At 38.9% G+C, this 21,256-nt stretch overlaps 1 protein-coding gene across 3 annotated transcripts in view; it reads left to right on the top strand.

Annotated features, from left to right (window-relative positions):
- Positions 1 to 21,256, top strand: part of daam1b (dishevelled associated activator of morphogenesis 1b) — a 70,416-nt gene that overhangs the window by 28,276 nt on the left and 20,884 nt on the right. For all 3 annotated transcript variants that reach the window (XM_053488862.1, XM_053488861.1, XM_053488863.1), the window contains exons 2-3: positions 7,742 to 8,026; positions 16,799 to 16,888. In XM_053488862.1, the coding sequence (XP_053344837.1) occupies positions 7,844 to 8,026; positions 16,799 to 16,888 (273 nt within the window). In that variant the 5' untranslated portion in view covers positions 7,742 to 7,843. The remainder of the gene's footprint in view (positions 1 to 7,741; positions 8,027 to 16,798; positions 16,889 to 21,256) is intronic.

Genomic DNA, 21,256 nt, shown 5'->3' with positions numbered 1-21,256 from the left:
AGTGAAAGATTCTTAAAGGGAATCGTTACTGGTGACGAGATATGGATTCATCACTACAAGTCTGAGAGTAAACCGCAGAATATGGAACGGAAACATCCTTAATTGCAGCCCAAGAAAAAGTCATCTTCAAATCCTCATCTTGAAATGTAATGCCTTCAATTTTCTGGGATTCTCAGGGACCAGTATTGGAACATTATCAAAAAAAAGGTTCAACAGTCAACAGTGCTCATTACAGCTGAAGCCTGGACTTTGGATTAAAAGCAGAGGACTGCTATCCAAGGGCGTCATGATTTTGCATGACTGAAGGTTTGCGCACTTCTGCCCACACTGTTGAAACTTTGTTTTAAGACGTTAAAGCATCCTCCTTATAGTCCTGATCTAGCTCTGTCAGACTTTTACCAGTTTGGTCCCCTAAAAGGAGCTCTAAGAGGACAAAGATACACTTCTGATGTGAAGAAGTGAAGACTGCGGTGGATGCGAACCTTTAAAATCATGCAAAATTACGATGCCCTTGGATAGCAGCGTACTGTAAAACAGTTTTTAATAAGGGAATAAAAAAGCTTGTTGAAAGTGTACTGAAAAGCAAAGAGATTATGTCAAATGATGTATTTTTTTTTATAATGTTCTTATAATTTTGCCCTACCCTTGTAATTATCAGATGCATTAATAACTATTGGCTAATATTTACCTTGTGAATGGATTATGGAAGTTTTAAACCACCCCTCTTATTCAAATTGAAAATTCATCATCGAGCCGGATCTGTTCCCGATCTAGGTATTTGCACTATGTGGTTTTATCCACGATAAAATCCATAGAGTCTGTGTAAATAATGACAGACTGCACAAATACTAAGACATATCAGCGTCACACTATAACTTATTTTTGAAGTTTTGGCTTCAGCAGCAATAAAAACAAGGTTGACACATTAAAATTTACCTCCTCATAAACATTCCGAATATAAATTTGTTTAAATGCAGCGACAGGTTCTGAACAACAGCCTGGATGTACAGACAGAATTATGTGAAACTACAGACGTGATGCCAAAGTGATTTAGCTGATGTTTTGTCAGGCAGTTAATCACCTTCTCAACCTTGCTGTGACCAATTAGCAATGATCAGCATGGCGGCCTACACCCACGCACAATCTGCAGAAACCTGCCTGCTTTGAAAAAAGAGTCACTGAACATTTTAGAAAATTGGAAAAGTGAAATTTTTTACGTTTTTAAGCAAATCCTCGGTTCTTGAAAAGCTTCTTGTAGAGAAAAAAATAATATAACCTTAGTGTCAGTGTTGTTGTCAAGTTAAGATCAGGGAATGCCCTTGCAATCGTTAAAAGCTTTGAATATTCAAATGGTAATACGAGCTGTGCTGTGCACGATGCACAATGAAACGGTAAAAGAGGCTCATTTATAGTTCATAGTAATGAGGGGAGTGTAATTGAAATGTCGAAATGTATTTTATTAATAAACCTTCCCAGAAGAGTTATCGCCTTTTGAATGGATTTTGATTTTAAAATAGTTCCACATGGAGGTGGTTAAAGCCAATGAAAATGTTTGATTTAATTAGAGAGCTGATTCATAAAGACTACGGGGTAAAGTGGGAGATGCGAGTAGGTTTGTGGTAAAAGCCAGCTGGCAATAAGTGGAATGTGTTGTGTGGAGTCACACCTGTGGGGCGGATTAAGGCTTCTCCAGGACCAGAAGTATGCAAGTCTGAAGGCATCAGAGAGGAAAGTAGGAGCCCCGATTTGCGTAATTATCGAGCTAAAGTGAAGCTTAGAAGCGTGTCCCAGGCTACTCTGAGCATTAGAAAGGTCCAGTTCATTATGCCATATAGTCCTTAACAGCTTGTTTTCAAGTATATCTTGGTTTTGAAAAATATTGCAGAGGAAGTTCCTAATATGTATATGAATTTTTTTTTAAACCAAAAAAACAACAACCTATAATTATCTGGTGCTCATGAGAAACTTTCTCATGCGCACCAGATAATTATAGTTTTTTTTTGTTTGTTTGTTTTTACATGAGATAATGCCACCTGACAGCTGAACCGCTCCCGATTCTGTCAAAATGTCGATTTCTTGCTTGGGTGAGTTAACTTTTCGCCATGGACTTCAGTATAAAGGCATTGCAGTTTGCTGCTCCACCACCATTACATATTCTCGGAACAGTGTGTAAAGAGAATTTTTAAGTTTCATGGATTGTTTTTAAAGTTCATCGGTATCAGGTTATCAGTAAACAACTAAAAAGTGGACAACAGCATGGATAAAAGGTAGATATCCAAATAATTTATCTAGCATTTAAAACTTAAATTATTAAGGGATGCTTCCGATCTCTAGTGGTCAAGACCTTCCAGAAGTGCGCCAAGGAAGGAAAACCAGTGAACTGGTGACAGGGTCATGGTGGGACCAAGGCTCATCGATCAAATAGAAGAGCTGCTGTAGCTCAAATTGCTGAAAAGGTTATGGCTGGTTCAGATAGAAAGGTGTCGGAACAAATACTGCCTCTGTTTTGGTGATCGTAACGTTATGGTATTATGTACTGAATAAGTGTGTGATTTATTTATGTATTTATTTATTTATTTGGTTGACTGATTAAATAATTAATTAATTGATTAATTAATGTCCCTTTCATTTGTGCACACGAGAAACTTTCTTTGCATAATATGCGTTTTCTTGATTGAGCATTAAAAGTACATTTTAATTATTACATAATGCTTGTGAATATATATCATGATCTTGGTTTTCTATCTTTCAGTATCTGCATGAACAATTCACTGGTGCCTTATTTGCAATGGTAACGGAATAAAAAGTTTTTCTATTGGAAACTTGAGTCGATCAGATTGGTGTCTCCTAGATTTTGAAGCTTGTGGCCAGAAAAGTGCCAAAGATACGCAGTGACTTGCGTACACTGATTCCTAAATAAAAGATGTTTATTTAAAATATTGCCTATGTTCTTTAGACATAAAGCCGTATAATAGAGCAGTAGATTATTTGCTAATGGACAGACAGTGTCACTATTAGATCATGTTTGCTCATGGAGGATATATAGTGGTGTTTGTCATTGTGTCAGGATTATCATATAGAACTTGTATGACTGGTTCTGTAGCGTTTTCTTTTGGAAAGACGACTCCTGGCAAAATATTTCCCGTTTAAATTGAGTTTTTCCACGTTTTATTGAGCTCTATAAGCGTTAACTAAAAAAATAATAAAATAAAATTTCCTTTTGCTTAATGGCCTTCTGTGCATTATTGCCCGACACCAACAGTACCACCATGAGTCGATTAGCTGTTGAGTAACTTGACTTATTTAAGTGTGTCTTAAGCATTCTGTTGGAGGAATCACTCTTGAGAGGGAGGTTTAGGGTTTAAGATATGGGGTTGATAGATTGTGTTTCTTTTTGGAATTTTTCCCCCTTGGCAAAACTGCTACTCAGTGTTCACAGGACAGTTTGTCATCAGGTTCATTTCTGTTTTTCTCACTGTACGCGGGTAAACAAACCCGTGCTTTGTAGATCTAACATGGAAGCTTACCTGTGAGTTTTACTTACCTGCCTCCTAACAATTTCCTAACCAGTGACTTCAGTCTCTCTCTCTCTCTCTCTCTCTCTCTCTCTCTCTCTCTCTCTCTTTCCTAATCTTTGTTTTATTTGTTGCTTGTGTTTTCCACATGCTGCTGTCTCTTTGTGTTTTGTCTACCGTATGAAATATGTGTAATCCTTCAGCTTGGGCAGTGTTCTGTGGAAATAAAGATCCTTTTGTTGTTGCCACATGATATCCAAAACCCCTAAGGGTCTGTTTTGAGGGAAATACGAGAACAAACAGCCCTATATGCAGAAATGTAAGTAATACAGTGTTTTTGTTTTATGCGTTGTGAAGAAATATAGCTTTGCTTTTAGGTGCGTATCTTCAGGTATGCTTTTATTTCTGTTAAGCCAGTTTTTGAGATTGTTGCACTTAATTAGAAATTGTTTTTCTTATAACATTTAGTGACATGGCTTCATTTTTTTTTTTTTTTTGGTTTTTAGAGAATGTTATTTTTCCTGATTAAAAGCAATTAATTGTAATTAGATATAAGAAATGTGTTGCACCTCCGCAAGACTGATTGTCAGTAAATGTTTGCACGTACTGGGTGGTGCTGAGCACAATTATGGTTGGACTAAATTTTCTGAACCAGAATAGGACCTATCCCAAGTGATCATGAATGAACAAGCTGGCCTGATTTGAGACTTATATAAGGCATCAGGTTACTTTATTATTAAACAAATGTCATACATATCACCAGAGTATTTTGAATGAAACTTGAGTTTTTAATTTGTAACTGCATAATTTTGGCACATTATTAATAATGCATGAATTAAATGCAGGAATAAACAGGTGTTTAGATGTTCCTAATAAAGTGTCTGTTGAGTGTATATAGGAGCACGCACACCTGATAATTGTACGAATCAGTTGTGCGTAGTACAGCTGTGTGATTCAATCGATTATGCAGTTTAATCAGTCTTTTTGAATCAATGGCTCAGTTTTCGATTCAGAATTGCTTCACATCGTTTAGGGAAACTGTCAAATGTTAAATTCTTTAAAATTGATAAATTCCTTAAAAATATCTCATGCTTTCTGCAGGAACTGCAAACAGCTTCCATCTTCTACCTGGCAAATGTGTTGCTGCTTCTTCTTTTAAGTTTATGTGCGGTTAGTGCAATACCACCACCCACCTAACTATATATATATTTTTTGCATTTGTTGCAGTTCCTCTATAACTGTACAGGTGGTGCACTCTAAACTAGTCACACATTGGCAGGCAGCACAGTATCCTGTTTGGTAGGAGCGAATTATTTGCTGAAATTGTTTAAAATTGAAACAAAATTTGAGAAAAGGTTAGAATGGCATCTGGATATTTTTAAAATCATGAAACTTACAGAATCGACTCAACGCCTGGGTATCATGATAAAATCGTATTGGCTGGTTCCCGGCGATTCCCGTCCCTATTAGATACTTTAAGTAGATTTTAAAGCTTAAAACACCGGTTAGAAATATGACTGCCTAAGAGAAGTCAGACAATAAACATTAGTGCTGGTAAATAGAAATTAAGCGAAAAATTATTCAACCCTAGGGCCTAGTGGGAAAGCAGTCTTAGTTAACATTGATAAAGGGGAAAAACAATTCACTTACATGTAGCAGTTTGTGTTTTGGCACAAATAAATGAAATTAAACCAATTTTTCTTTATAAAGTTTGCATCCTGCAGGTGGCGTGCTCAAAACTGCTCACACAACAATTTTTTACTAATTTTGTTTAGAATTATAACCAAATCCGAAAAAAATGTCTACCATCAAATGAGGATTTTTTATAAATATTTTGATCGCAATACAAATCGAATCGGCACCTAGGTACCGTGATAATGTTGTATCGCTGGTGATTCCTATTTCTATTGGTCAACCGCTCCATCACAGTGAAATGGACAAAAGCAATGTCACAATTTTATTATAGCCGTTAGCTGAATACTAAATACATTGCTTGAGCTTGAAGAGCATGAAAAAGGATTAAAAAAAAAATCACAGTAAGTCATGGAGTAGACCAGACAACACTGATTAGCATTGTCATTTGATCTTGTGCATTCATTGCTTATATGATATCTTAAACAGCCCTTTATTCCCCTTAATTGGGAAATAGATTACTTATTTATTGTCTTGTAGTCTAATACTTGCCTTTATTACTATAATGTGACCTGAACACCGTCTCAGAGTCAGAAAGGCGATGTCGTTGTAAACCATGATCTTTAATACTACTTACTTATTATCTGGAATGATGTAGGCTGTACAAATTTCAGCTGGGAGAGACGGCACATACCAATCTGTTGCACCACGGAGTAGAGGAATGCATGCATGTTCATGTTCTTCTGCCTAATCTGGGGTTATCTGCTCGAGCAAGCCTTAGTACCTCTGCCCTGCTGCACATGTCAGATTGTCTGGTCTTCCAGAATCAGTGTACCAAGCTTAAGGTGAAATTTGTACTTATCTTGAAATAGGTTTGTGGACATCCTTCATGTCAGGGATTGTACCCCGGGTGTAAGTGTATGAGCAGTTGGGATTGGATTATCTCAGCCTGTAGGGTTGGGCTCCTTGAGATTCCTTGGTGGCGGCAGACGGGCTAAAAGGGTTAGGGTTCAGCTGTGCTCCAGCTGTGTGGATTATATATTGGTAGCCAGCAGATGGGGGTTCATACCCCACTCTGTTATTTAAAAAAGTGCAGGGAAATATTTTGGAGTGGTCCACCCATGCTATTTTTGACACCACTTTTTCACTACTTATATGCAAAGGATTTTTCTTCCCTGCATTGTTTACACTAAGCTTGAACTGGCTTGTAGATTTTCCCACTGTTTATCTGAGGGCCTTGAGATTGTCTGTCAAACGGCACAACTGTAAATGTCCAGCTGTGATAAGAACCCTTCACCATCAGTCTGTAACACAACCGGTTCTTCACACGCAATATAGATGTTTGTGCTGTTCCACTGTAATGCTTCCTGACATTTTTTGGAGCATTTCTGACACGTCAGTTTTACATGCCTCCTGTTTGGGGGGAAATAATGAGCCAGTGACATCATATTTCCTGTTTAATTATGATGCATGGCATGTCATACAGTAAGTCAGACTGGTTCTGATATGATTTCCTATGAGTTTTAGGGGTTCAGCCTGGCTACGGCTTCCGTCTCTGCGCAGACCTATTGTATACTATTACAGTGTAATAGTATAATGGTGCTATAGCTGGGAAAATCCGCTGGGTTCCTTTGAGTAACGCTGATACCAGATTTTGATGAATCACTCGCGCTCTGCACCACACTCCCTTTGAACCCTCAAACGCGGCTTGACGGCCCTTTTTCTCTCGCATCATGCATCAAGACTTTACTCTCTCCTGGCAACCAGCTGGTGCAATGAACTTTCCCTGTATGTCCAAACAGCTGAGTCGAATTCAGACTGAACATTTACATCTTCACTAAGGCCTTGCATCAAGCACTTATTTAATTATATATTTTTTTTAATGCATCCCTTTCCTTGTGTGTGTTTTTTTTATATTTACTAAAATATCTCTATTGATTGAATTATTTTAATAGAGATTTAAAGCACTTGTGTAAGTCATTCTGTATAAGAAGGTCTTCCAACTGCTATACAAGTAAATGATCGCCATAGCGCATGCTGTAGTCTTATTCTTAGCTTGGGTAACCTTTTAAGGGCTGGAGTCATTGTTTAGACATTTAGTGGACTCCATGTTCACTTTTTTTATTATTGCAGTATAAGTTAACTTAACTCTGCCACGTTCATACAATTTAATGAGATTTTATTTCTGATCTTGGACACTAGCGCATCTAGTCCTTTTCTGTTAGCCTTTATAAATGAACCTGAACCAGACAAAGTCAGCAGTCAGCCTAATAATACCCTCTCTTGCTTTGTGCTTCAGGTGATTTGTTTGGGACTATATTAGGAATAGCTTGTACTGAACAAACTGTTATTGCTAAGTAGCTCTGAAAAGTTTCCAAGCTAATTGCTGTCTTCACTTACATTTTCTAAAGCAGTCTATGTTAAGTGGTCAATGTGTGGATGTAAGCTGTAGTAATGCATCCTCTGAAACAGGATAAAGCACACCGGACTTTCCTAAAACTGATATCCTGATGACTGGCCTGTGTTATGTTTTAGCTTGGCGTATGACTGACTTCACCACTGATCAACTTTTTCCTTTATCTTCTTTCTTTTAGAATTTTGTGACCGAGGCAAGCCTAGATAGCTGAGGCACTTGAGGGAGGAACACCAGCCCCTTACCCTTCACCCCTGCCCCATCCCCTCCCCCTCGAGAAGCCATGGCGCCTCGTAAGCGTGGCGGCGGAGGCCGGGGCGTGTCCTTTATCTTCTGCTGTTTCCAGAGCAATGACCACCCGGAGATCACCTACCGGCTGCGTGAAGACTTCGTCCTGCAGACCATGGAGCCCACGCTCCCTATTCCCAGCTATGATGAGCTGGACGGCATGTTCTCTGAGCTTGTGGTAAGTGGCAGTATGCATTGATGAATGGAGGCATCTCCATTCCTCCAATCATTAATGGAAGGCGCTCATTTGCATAGACATAAAATGGCATATTTGGAGGAGGAGTGAAATAAAATGAGTTTGAAGTATGAAAGAATGCATTAGTTGAGCAATATTTCAGTTGGACTATTAACACCCACATTTCGGCGGACCTCTGGGATGTATGATCATTTGATAAAGCGACAGTAAAGAACAGTATGTGCTCTTTCAAGAAAGCTTGAGTCACCATACACAAATTGCTTATAATTATACAGTAGCTACTGGATAGAAACCTAGGTTGTGATTATCTTGTATCATGTTCTAAGTTTCTAAGGAGAAGTTTTCCCAACATTTTCCCACACTTGCTAATGGATTACGCAAGCCAATAGAAGGCTTCAAACACAAAATATTTTAACAAACCATTAAACAAATTATTGTAAATCTAGCTTCCATAAACCAATCCCATGTTATCTGGTCTTCGGAGCGATATTAATGATGCATTGCTGCACCCAGTGGCTGGGATTGGGGCATTGGCTGGGATTCGAACCCGGACCTTCTACTGAACCACCAATGTTCATTTCCATCACTGAATATTAAGATTTAAAAAGCATGAAGTAGATTTACTTGTCTTTTGTCACCCTGATATCAGATATTTTTAAATGCTGTACCTTTAATATCAGTGATTTGAAGCTGTTTTGAAAGTGAACAACAGCCATGCTTATTTAAGATGGGGTGGGGTGGGGTTTTATGTGGCAGAACATGCACCACCGCACTGACTCCTAAATCGATTTAAAAAATTTTTTTTTTTTTTTTTTATGTTTGCATTTGAGGTGGGTAAAATGTTGCCATTGCTCTATAATCGTACAGGTTGCACTACAGGTGTGCTCTAAACTAATCACACATTGGTGTGCAGCTCAGCATCCTATGTGATGGATTTATTTTCTTTTTTTAAAGATATCTGTAATACTGAATAAATGAATTGCAATACAAATCGAATCAGCGCCATGATAATTTTGTATTGGTTGATCCCTGGGGATCTCCACACTAATGCTTAATATTAAATATTTGATATTAATATAGTAATGATGATTTCTTATGATCATACTACATACAAGGTTAATGAAGTGGATCGTGCAGCACCATAATGACTTTTGTCAGCCCCATTTTACTCTGAATTTTGCAGTCATTATAGTAGCATGTCTAACTGACTTAAACTAATTGAGATAGCTTGAAGAGGATAAAAGTACCCCACCAGGACTGGCAATTAATCCCCTTATCCCCCCCTCACTCTCTTTTATTCGCTTTCTTTTCACTCTGTTGTACACTTGCTTTTTTCCTGCCTTTACTTTTTTATTCTCTCTTTTTTTTTTTTTTTTTTGCTCCTTGCCAACCCCTGTGGTCCGTTGGCTCAGCTTACACAGAGAATGTCGAGCGTCTTTGCATATCAATGGGTGCTATTAAGTGGCCTTATTTCTTGGCCTGTTTCGTAGACTAATTGCTTGTTTTTGTCTGGACGTCTCTTAAGCCTGCTTTGGTTTTGAATTGCTGTACAAGACAGAGCAGCTTCAGTCTTTTCACAGTCCTTACAGGGACATTTTACGGCTTTCGTCACGTGTCGCGCTTTCAGCGTGCGAGTCAATACGCAGAGTTTGTTTAATGAAGGTGAAGATCCTTAATTAAAATGTTAGTGCTTGAAGAAGGGCTGAAAACTTATCAGGGAATAGTCTGCTGCTAATTTAAGGTAGCTAAGTGCATCATTGTGAGTATACAGATTACATCAATTCGTTTATTTTTGTTGAGTCTAGCTTGCCGACTAAACCTTAAAGAGGGATTGCCTTGTGTCTAATAAATCAATAAGCCTAGATTCAGCTAGTGACTGATTTTAAATTTTGCAAACAGCCTTTGGCAGAGCACTAGGCCATCTCTTTCAAAAAGAAATAGTCATGCTGCAGTGGATGACAAACTAGCGTTAAATTATCTAATTTCATCATCTTTGTATAGTTGACGACAACCTGTAGCAAACAGTGCTGGGCAAAGACAAATGTGAAATGCTGTTGATATGACCCTATGGTCTTTGCATTCCCTTATATAGCTTTGAGATGAAGGTATAAACCCGTGACCACAAAGGCAATGCCATAGAAGGATTTTGTGATGCAGTCTGTGCCAAATTGTTGTACTTACCATGGCCATTCTGTTATAAACTTTGTAACTCTAATCACTTTGCACTCAGAGGCAAGAGCACCAGCTTCTCCTAAAGAGCAAATATTTAGACAACTTTTATTTTCATTAGTTAAACAAAAATGGACCAAGAAACCCATTTCAAATTTTTTGGGATGAAACATCAGTAAAGTGTGTATTAGTGCATAAATGATAAAAAAAAATTGTTATAGGAGCTTGTTTTATTTCATAGCACTGGTGATGTTCTTTTCAGTGCTTGAGTGTGACCGAACAACCGTTATCCAACCTAGATCTCCGTTTTGCTTCGCATGCCTGTTCGGTGAGATGCTGCTTTTGGCGACTTTTTTAACTACAGCTTCACTGGACGCTTTATGAGGAACACCTGTACCCCTGCAATGCATAAAATTATGTAGTCTACGCAGATCAACGTCTGTTCATGTGAACATCTTTACTCTGACCAAGGCATTGTTGTTGGTGCAGGAAAAAAACAACAAAAAGCATCCAGTAAGCAGTAATTCAATGGGTGGGAAAAAGCCTTGTTGATGAGAGAGGTCAGAGGAGAATGGCCAGACTGGATTGGCCTGACAAGAAGGAAGTAATAAAATTAGCCATCCCTGACAACTGTGATGAGTGAACAAGCATCTGATATCATCACACTGCAAACCTCAACACACTCAAGAATGATAACCTTTGGACGTTTGCACATTAGGGTCTCTAGGATTGTTTTAAAGAATGTTCGCCCCCAAAGTCAGTTTATTTTGATCAGTGAGAACACAATCGTTCCAGGCCAGGGAACCTTTTTTTAGTGGATTTGGTACAGCATACTTGTGTACAGCGTACACAAATTGACTCAGACATGGAGGGCAAGTCATACCTGAGCATGGAAAAAACTTATTCTCTGAATTACACAACCATAGCTAATAAAGCACAAGGGCCCACATACATTTTTCCCTTGAAATATGAATAATATTAGTCATAGTACAAAAGTAAACATCTTTGCACTCTTCTTCTTCCGTGTTTAATGGTGGGTCGCGAGCTGCCACCTGCTGTTTCGGAGAGGATGCATTTGTACTCGAGAATGGGGAACAAAAACAATGTGAACGCTGGGCAACAGGGAGTGCGGACTTGGGGGAAGAGGGAGAGAAATCATTTCTAGGAACTGTACAAATCAATCATATCTAATGTGAAAACGCTCTAAGACTGCAGTGGGTACAAGCTCACCAAAGCCTGAAAAGGTTAAAAACTACCCGGTTGGTTTATTTATTTATTTATTTATTTTATTTTATCTCTGAAGTTTAAAGAAACCTTGAAAGAAACAACAAAACAGGAGAGAACCAATCTAGATCCAACAACCATGCCTTTGTCTGATTACATTTTTTCCTATTCTTATATTTGATGTGAAACTAAACTGAAACACTAGACCCGTATTTACTTGAATTCATGGCCTGTGCTTCTCCCACATGACCGGCTGAGTAGGTAACTGCTTCAAAGAGCATTGGTACACACATTCCAGTTGAAAGATCAGCGAATCCGATGAATCTTTTAGTATTATTGAATTGTATACTGTAGTTATACCTACTTTTGGTGGGTAGTTGTAAGCAGTGTGTTAAGTCTGACAATAGTGCAGTCTTTAGCGATGATTACGCTTCACACGGTGACCTCTATAGAATAGAGTGAGACAGAGAACACTAGGATGGTGAGACTGGGTATAGTCAAACTGTACAGCAAATAGAGATAATGCTTGGCTTTTTTTTGGCTATAAAGGTGTTGTTGGAGGCCCAACTTGGCCACTATAAACTAATCTCCAATGAACTTGAGATACCATGCCATTTTAAACTGTGTCCTGAATTTGTTCAAGAAAGGTTTTACTTATTTCAGGGCATATGTACGGTATGTAGCCAGAGATGGTATGCAATGAAAACCATTCTATAATACTCAGAAGTCAAATAACGTTTTTCTCTATCAACACTGATGCAAGCTTCAATTCCAACATTGCCTTGGCAATATTCTTGTTTGCACATAAAAGAGGACACTACCGTGTTGTGTTCACAATTTAGGAGCTCTGTTAGTGAGGATGGCATGGAAAAACCCTACAGATCAATGTTATGACCCTATGGATCAATGCCGGCTGTGTAATTGGAGATTGTGTGTACGCCGAGGATAGAACTCTGCTGAATGCTGAGTGTGCAACCCATTTCCGATGAAGTGATTCACAGGAAGAAAAATGATGGGGCAGGAAAAGAGATGAAGCCTCTCTTCCTTTCTCCTCTATCCCTGCTGGTCAAACGAGAGTTTACTGTCACCAGGAGCCAGCAGACAGGAAACCACTCTGTAGCTGCTGATAAAATTATTAAAGCAAATGACAGTATGGCAAGGCATGCAACAATTCCCCATAGGGATTTCAGTGTGATAATAGTAAATTTAAAGAGACATCACATGGAATTTTCATCTGATTTGGACCGCATTCTGGAAAGTAAAAGCAGAAAACTGGACCAATACTTTTCCAACACAATAGAACATAAAAGTAGTGTTCTTTAAGGGAAGTACGCTGCCTGGCCAAAAAAATGACATTTTGGATTTAAATAGGGGAATATTTTAGACGCTTTAATTTAATAATTACTGCAGTGATTAATATGTTTCAGCTGAAAAAATTATTTTAACTCAGATGCAGCTCCTTAAAGAACCATATAGGAAGATGTATTCTGTAGTCATGGAAATGATGTTGTAATGCAAAGAAATCATCTAAAGAGGTGGCTGAAAGGACTAAACTTGAGTTAAGAACAGTTCTTTGCCATGGATTAAGGCAGCTCTGGATGAAAATTAAAGTTGTGCTATTGCATAAGGTTCTTGAAACAGTGTCTGGGTGAATGTGCATCCTAAACTAAGCTAAATTATAACAAAAGTTTAGTATCTACAACCATTCTTTTGGGTGGCAGTGTATCTTTGTGTCCAAAATGTTCTGATAACTGCATAGGAATAAAAACATTTATCCAATGTGATGTGAGCATATGTTAGTCACAGACCTCACCTCAATTAATCTGAAAACAAGAGCATCTGCCGTATTCAGTACATACAAAGAAACCAGGATTTAGCTTACGTAGGTACTAAAATAATCTGCATGTGCTGAAACTCGATAATGATGCTGTTATTTGGGTGCATGGTGACACACTTAGTGTTTTGACCCTTCCTATTCTGCTCCACTTTAGAATCACTTTGCTGATGCCTCTGTCCCAGAAAAGGACCGACCTGGTTTAGAACTAGTATGATTCTTCTTCCCAAAAATGGAAGACCTGGTTTGGTGGTGTGACATGTCTAAGCAGCTTTGAATTGCGAATGATCGAATGATAAAACCCAGATGAACTGTTTAAAGAAAGGTCATGTATAGGTGAACTGGATAGGCTTGATAAGCAATACACCTGGGTTGCTCTTTTTCCTCAAAGCAGCTACACACTGTTAAAAGATGCAGATAAAATAATCCCAACAAGTGCTGATTTTAATTTAACTACTGCATTGATTGCGGACGTTATTATCTCCGAATATGTCGCATAGTAAAGGGTGTTTGTTGCTGCTTCATTTGGGCTCGGGGTGTGGTAAGCATGAGAAAGGCATGTTGTTGCGATTTTAGGAGTGTGGCATGGTATGTGAGGGGGGTGTTTATCCCTAGGCATCTGGAGGGAGTAACTGGGAGGTGCTACAACACATGTACGTCCATGGTTTTACGCCAATAGTCATTAGGATATGAGTGAAACTTGTGTGTGTCTATCCGTGTGTTGCTTTCAGACAATTGCAGGGTTCCAGGGCTTCGATGGCTGCGAACACATGGGCTTTCCCGCAGTCAGACCCATTATCAAGGGCCAACCACAACAGCGTTTGTTGTGGTGTGCTATTTCCATGAATGGATAAAGGAAAATTTCTAGTGAAAAGGTTTACTGGGGGCCTTTGTTGTCAAAAGCACTACAGTGTATTGTGTGCGTGTGTTTGTTTACTTACACAGCAATGCGTGTGAGGTTGTTATAATTGCTGTGCACATCTTTTAGCAATTATTGGTCTGGTACTTCAAGTGTGTGTGGGTATAGACACGCTGTTCTGAAGTGCAGGTGTTTAAAAAGCACCCGTTTTCAATTTAGTTACTTTTGGTTTAACTTAAAGTTATACGAATATATATTTTTTTCAAAGATTTACATTTCTTTTGTAAATATATTAGGGCTGTCAATATTAACGCGCTAATGCATGTAATTGATCTAGAAACTTTAATGAATTTCTTTTTTTTTTTTTACGAAAATTAATTATATGACCCTAATGGCTTCCCATAAGCGCAGTGTGATAACCCGGCTGTGTGCGACAATAGCGACACGTTTAGTGCACATAATAAGATTACTGAGAAAACTTCACTAGGTGTGCTGAACTGAGCTCCTAGATAAAAGATGGGATAAAACCAAAGATGTGTGCTCGAGCTTCCTTCAAGAGGAATTATTTTTACAAGAATAAGCTTAAATGTATTGTGGGAGTGGTGGCTCAGGCAGCTAAGGCTTTAGGTTTCGGATCTGAGGATCCGGGTTCAAGTTGTCACATCTCATATTATCCAGCCACTGCATGCAATGCCAGTCGTATTTAAAAGCTTTTGAGTTAACATTTGTTAAATGTTACTGTCTGAGAACATACATTGTCATACATTTTATTATTCCAACATTGCACATTTATAATACAAGTAAATTTGAACTTTAAAAAATTGTAATTAATCATGAATGATTGTAGACTTATGACTGACAGCCTGAATATACTGTATGTACTAAATGTAGTCTTGAGGAACCTCAAGCTCTTTCTGAAGGGCTTTTTTTTTTTTTGGTCATATTTTTGGCAAGTTTTTGGCTATTGTTTTTAGTCCCTGTACCTAACCAGTTTTAGATTTTTTTTTTGTGCTGTGACCTATGAATCACCCAAGCATATAAAAAAACATCTAACCTAAGGCAAGAGCCAGTGAGAAACATGTGCAGTTGATGACTGGTGATCAGGCCAATGACGAGTATGTGTGTTGCTAAATGCTGAGTGGTTGGAACAGACGAGGAGGGAAATGAGGTTGCTGCTGAGTTTATTGCATAACTAACCAGTGTTTAAACCAGTGTTGCAGCTTATTCCAGGAAACCATTTGTTCCAATTTCTTTAATTTATTTCACATAATTATATTTAACCTAATACTGTATGAAGAAATTACGGTTGGCTTAAGACATTTGAACAGAAGGTTTTTATTTAGGATAGCTTTTTACAGTTTTGCATTAATACATTAATACTTTCCTCTGTACAAACTAATTTTCCAGTCCCAGTCATGGAAAAACATCCCCTCAGCAGGATGCTACCACCACCGTGTTTGTCTGTAGGGATGACTTTAATGAGGTAATGCACAGTTGCTGATTCCCTCATTCCAAATAGTCCAATCTTTGGTCATCAGTCCAGAGGATTTTGTTTCTAATGATCTGAAAGTCCTTTAGGTGCTTTTTGACAAACTCCCAGCAGGCTGTCATGTGCCCTGTAGTGAGTAATGGCTTCTGCCTTGCCACTGTATAATATAGAGCTGATCGTTGGAGTGCTGCAGTGATTGCTGCAGTACTGTATTTACAGCATTCTTACACATGCAGTTCCTGAAAGGAATGTAGCTAAAATGCATAAGTAAAATTATCATCTGAAACAAGAGTCCCGTTCTGTCGTGTTCCTTGCACATTCTCTGCCAAGTGTGGTGTCCTGATTTTCATGCATTACTAAGCGCGCATTTATACAGAGTGCTTCTCATTACAGCCAGAGCAATGGTGTAAATATTGCTGATTATATTATACAAAGGCTATTCAAGTAATACCAGGTTTTTGGATTGTGCAGAATGCCTTTATTTATGAGAAATTTCATCACAAGTCCTGGTTTGACTTAAAGACCCCCTTGCATATTAGTTATGCAGCAAAAATTGAATTGGGGTGAAAAAAATCCCTAACAGTAAATTTTCTTCTTTTCCCTTTATTATCTTCATTGGTTCATCTCCCATTTTTTTTAGAGAAACAATTGCTAGCATATTTTTTAGCAGTAACCTGAATATTTTGATGTTAAATTAGATAAAGATAAATTAAAGAAGCTTTGCTCAGAAACAGTGGCGATGTAAGGTCTGATGGGTTAAGTGGGTAGTAAAATATCATGTAGAGATGTTCTTAATAATCATTATTTTATATGAGTCTAGTGGTGGTGTTATTAGTCTTTCATATGCTCCCGTCGAGGGGTCGGCACAGCAGACCATCTGATCTGCACGCAGGTTTTATACCCTGACGCAACCATCCAGTTTTATCCGGGCTTGGGACCGGCGCTGCGTCCAGTGTCCGGGGTTTATTCTTTCGCATGGCAGGCTCGAAGCCTACCACTGAGCCACCGATGCCCATAGTCATAGGAGTCTGGTGTGTACTATATGTACTTCAGAATCCTAGTTCGTTAACCATTTGTGTGTACATAAATACATTATGGGGACATTCTACTTAAATCTTGTGAGTTTTGTTTGTAAGTTGAAAAAGAATGACACTTATGTGACACTTTTTTTTATTTCAGGATGAGCTGGACCTCACAGAGAAGCACAGAGAGGCCATGTTTGCATTGCCTGCAGAAAAGAAATGGCAAATCTACTGCAGCAAGAAGAAGGTGAGAAAAGCCCCGGTGTTTGTCAGATGTGTGTCTGCATGTAAGATAACTAAAAAGTAATCCAAGTGATAGAATTGAACAGTTTTATAAACATTCATGTTTTTGATTGATCTTTACTACACTGGTCCACTATCTAAAATGATAAGAAGTTCATGTTTATGTTCTTCTCAGATGAGTGGTGATAAATTATTGAAGGCTTTCATGCTAATAGAGCCTCCATCTAAATGATGTGTGTTTTTATGGCCTGCCTTTGTATTAATATACATTTAAGCCGGTTTTCTGAAAAGAGAAAGCACAAAAAGGTCCATTAGAGCCTCTCTTGTCTCCATTTTAAATGTTAATGTATTATCCTGTTAACAAGTGACTGTGAGAGAGAGCATGTTTTGCAGAGCATCGCTTTTCTGTAAAGTGCTCTTTTGAGATTGCTCAAATGTTGGATTTTGGTCAGTCATTGCTACATTTCACACATAGATAACGTATGTGAGCGCAGCCCCTCTTTCGCATTGCGTTAGTCTGGATGGTCACTTTGTATCGTAAAAACCTCACAGTGGATCTTTTTGTCTTTAAGCCAACGAAGCATCCGCAACAAGACGTGCCTATTTCTTAGCACGTTCTTTGAAGTATATGGCAATGATGGCACTGCATTTTTAGGTCTTACTAGCCATTGGTTTTGGGTTACACTTGGGTTACACTGGGGAGATTTATTTTCCTAATTGAACTTGATGTTCTGTAGGCACAAGGTGCAGTTGAGGTGTGCAAGATCGTGAACCTCTGACAGATTAGGATCCATCTTTAATTTGTTAAACTAAATAAACAATGTCTGGAGAAAATCAACCTCTGCTCAAGATTATAATATGAGAATATAACAGTGGGAAAACCATGTGTGAACAAAAGAAGGACGTGCTGATTCTTTGTCTGCTTTTGATTAGTTCTCGAGATGTCTTATTCCCACCTGGGAAGTGAATAATTATCTGCACCGCGGTGGCGCTAGGTTTAAAAAAAAAATTATATACACGGTTTTGTAGATTCACAATTGCGATAGTGTTTAATTTGTTGTTCATGCAAAGTGTAGCTGTTTACTTAATCCTCCTTGACGTATTTTAGAGTGTTACATTTACTAAGCCGAGCTGCACATGCTGTGTCCCAATTACAGACCTAATTCCTTATTGCCCTGGGTCTCTGGATTTGAGAAATGGCCATTATGTATAGTACAAAAAAAAAGGGAACAAGATTACAAATAACTGAAACAAAGAACTGTGTTTAATTTCTGTCCTCCCGTTGTATTTTGAGTCCATTTCAAAGCACAAATCAGGCAGGTGTGCTTTTCATGTAAATGTAAATGCTTTGCTAGATCAGCAAAATCCTTTAAAACAAAGCTTGGTTTATAAGGATAAATGGATTTTCAGGGTATGAGTGGACAGTTTTTGGGCGGCAGGTCTTTGCAGTGTTGCGTCAATACTGCTGACTCTGCAGAGTGGCCAGCCCAAAAGAGCAAAAGCTTGGCATGGCCTCCGGTCTGGGAGAGTTGTGTGTGTGTGTGTGTGTGTGTGCATGAGAAGGCATACAGGAAATGTTTCCCAGTCCAAGACAAACAGGAAGATCTCTCTGCAGGTGCAGCCTTTGTTTCTCAAAGAGGGTGCAGATCCATGCCTGTGCTGCCAGTCTGGGAATACGACTAAGGAAAAAAAGAAGAAAAAAAATAACAACCCTGCTTCGTACTTATTTCCTCCTTCTGTTGCCCTCCACCCGTTTCCCACATCATTAAGCTGCTGCTTGGTTCATTCAGAAGCAGGAGTGTTTGAAGAGGCTTGGGGCCGTTCTCCCGATGGATCCACAGAGCTAATGACAGCTGGTTTTGCCAGCTCTGGTCTTGGAGCATGATGAATAGATTGAGTGTTTGCATTGGCCCCAGACCTGAATTCAGCACAGTGTAGAAAGTCATGACCGACTTGACCTTCTTTTGCTTTTTCTTCCCATTAAGTGATTCCAATAGTGCCGGCTTTGCTTTAGAGCTTTGTAACAGTCTTAGAATAAAATTGAATGGTATGACTGCAGAGGTGAGGAAGTGACTCTTGCTGCAGTTTGAGCGGAACATGAGTCACTTAATTGTTTTATTTGTACAATGACAAAAAAAAAGTTGTTTAACCCAATGCTTCTTGGTTGTGAACTTGGTGGGTTGTCTATGGTTTTAATATTAAACTGTTGCTTGTATACAATTATATGCACTTTTCAGATAAAAAAAAAAGAAGTTAAAATAGATATATAAAGTTTGCTAAACACAATCTGGTTCTCTGCACGAACATGGGTCTATTGTAAGTAAATGCCTTCCTGGCCTTGAAGGCTCTAAAGTTCTGCCTTCTTTAATTTCTCTTTGAAGGACAAAGGCTATTTTAAGATTTGTCCACAGCCCTTTCCGCTGACGTCCCTCCTTGTCCTGTCACTGATTACTCAGCCTACTGGTCACAGTCCAGTCAGGTGTGTGCACTGCTCCTGGATCTAGGCCATGGCTGAATGCATCAGCTGTCCTTGCCCTGTCCAGGAAGGATTTTAAAAGTTTTGAGCCTGATCTCGCTTGCCTTATTTGGGTCCTTTTTCGGGAGTGATGAGTAGCTACGATCAAAGCTTTCACATCAAATCATTTCCAAATTAAATTATATATGTGGTGACGAATCTTTTTAAGCTCACAAAATGTGCTGAACTGATGAGATCATAAAGCTTTGGCTTTGGGGGAAAAAAAGTTAAAGTTTAGCCTTTACTATTTTTAAATCGAATGGTTAGGTCACATGCTCTTATCCTGTGTCACGTCTCCTCTTCTAGCTTGGTCCGTAATGTTGGTTATGACCGAAGAAATGGTCTCCAGCATCATATTTATTTTCCCCCAAAGACACGAGCTGGAAGCCAGGCCCTGCGTGCACTTGTTTAGCCCAAGTTTCTTGGCCAGCTGGCCAACACATACAGTGCCTCGACACACACATCCTCATGATGTGATGGAATGAACAGTCCATATTTTCTCTTGAAGGATTACTCATTGAATGTTTGAAATACACTTCATCAAACATACAGCTGTATTGTTATTAGCCAAGATCTCTAAACATGCTGTGGTCATTGTGGACGTTTGCTGTAGTCAGCTTATTTTTCCAGAAACACTGGTATGTTCCCCATCATATGAAATGTTTGCTTTTGAGCCTTCCATGATTAGTCCGTTATTTACTTGAACTATATTCAAGTGCACTCCTCGTTTGAAATAGGGTTAAATGGTTAATACTTCAGATTAATCGAAAGCATGCAATTATGTTGATTTATAGCTATTGGCACAAGCTTTTGGCTAAGCTATCTTGTCTTTCGAATTGTTTCCCCTCTTGTTTTGTCTGAATATCCATCACTCTGGAAGGAATTAGCCAAATATTTTGATCCTTGCTTGAGATTCTTGACCTCTAGTAGCCAATACACAAATGCTAGAGTGGAAAAATGAAGATCCCCCACATTCAGTTCCAATGCAGGGCGTGCATCAAGGCAGGTGCAGAGGGATGTCTGGGGTGCTTTGTGGCCTTGGCATGTATCGCAGCATGCCTCATGTCTCCCCAGACATGCTCACCAGCTGGCTGGCACTGTTCCCCAGAGACTTAGTAGAACTGGGGTGTGTGTGAAGTAGCCCCCCCTGTGCTATCTGAAGATTCTTCAGCACCATGCCAGGATTCTGCACTTCAGCCTGATCAGTAAGCATGATGTTAATTAAGAGCCAGTTGAACTCTATGGAGGAGAGGAGTTGGTGCTTGACCGCCCTTCCCTCCGCTCAAGATAGTGATAGGTCTTTAATCTTCTTGCTTTTGGATGGGGACGTGTTTTTCATACTTCACCACTCCCAAAAGAGTTTGTTTTTTCTTCCAAAAAAATGTTCTACACTGGCTTTGTGTTTGGTTTGCCTCGAGTTTCTGTCATAAAGTGTCTTGTTATTGCAGTATTGCAATCACACTTTATTATGGTTTGTTAGCATTTTGACCCATCTTGGATGTTGTACTGCTTTTATAAGCTGGTGATTTGTTGAGTCAAATTAATACATACTAACAGTTAATTTGCTTTAATGTAACTCAATTTTTATTACAAAGTAAAGTTTTAGGAGAGTTTTTCTAAAAAAGATTTTCACATATCCCAGTTAAGACGCTAACATCAAAGCGCAGGGCCAGCCAGGATACAGCGATCCAGGAGCAGATAGGGTTAAGGGTCTCATTAACAACTTGGCGTTGTTGGGGCTCAAACCTCCAGCCTTCTGTTCAGTAACCAAGTTATACCCAGTTCGACAATTTGTTTGCAAACCCAAACATTGTGCTGTGTATCATGCATCAAGTCTGAACTGTCTGGGTAATACTG

Source organism: Clarias gariepinus, chromosome 27, assembly GCF_024256425.1.
Source record: "Clarias gariepinus isolate MV-2021 ecotype Netherlands chromosome 27, CGAR_prim_01v2, whole genome shotgun sequence".
NCBI lineage: Eukaryota > Metazoa > Chordata > Actinopteri > Siluriformes > Clariidae > Clarias > Clarias gariepinus.
Note: the sequence above shows the minus strand (reverse complement) of the source record. Positions and strands in the feature narration are given on the sequence as shown.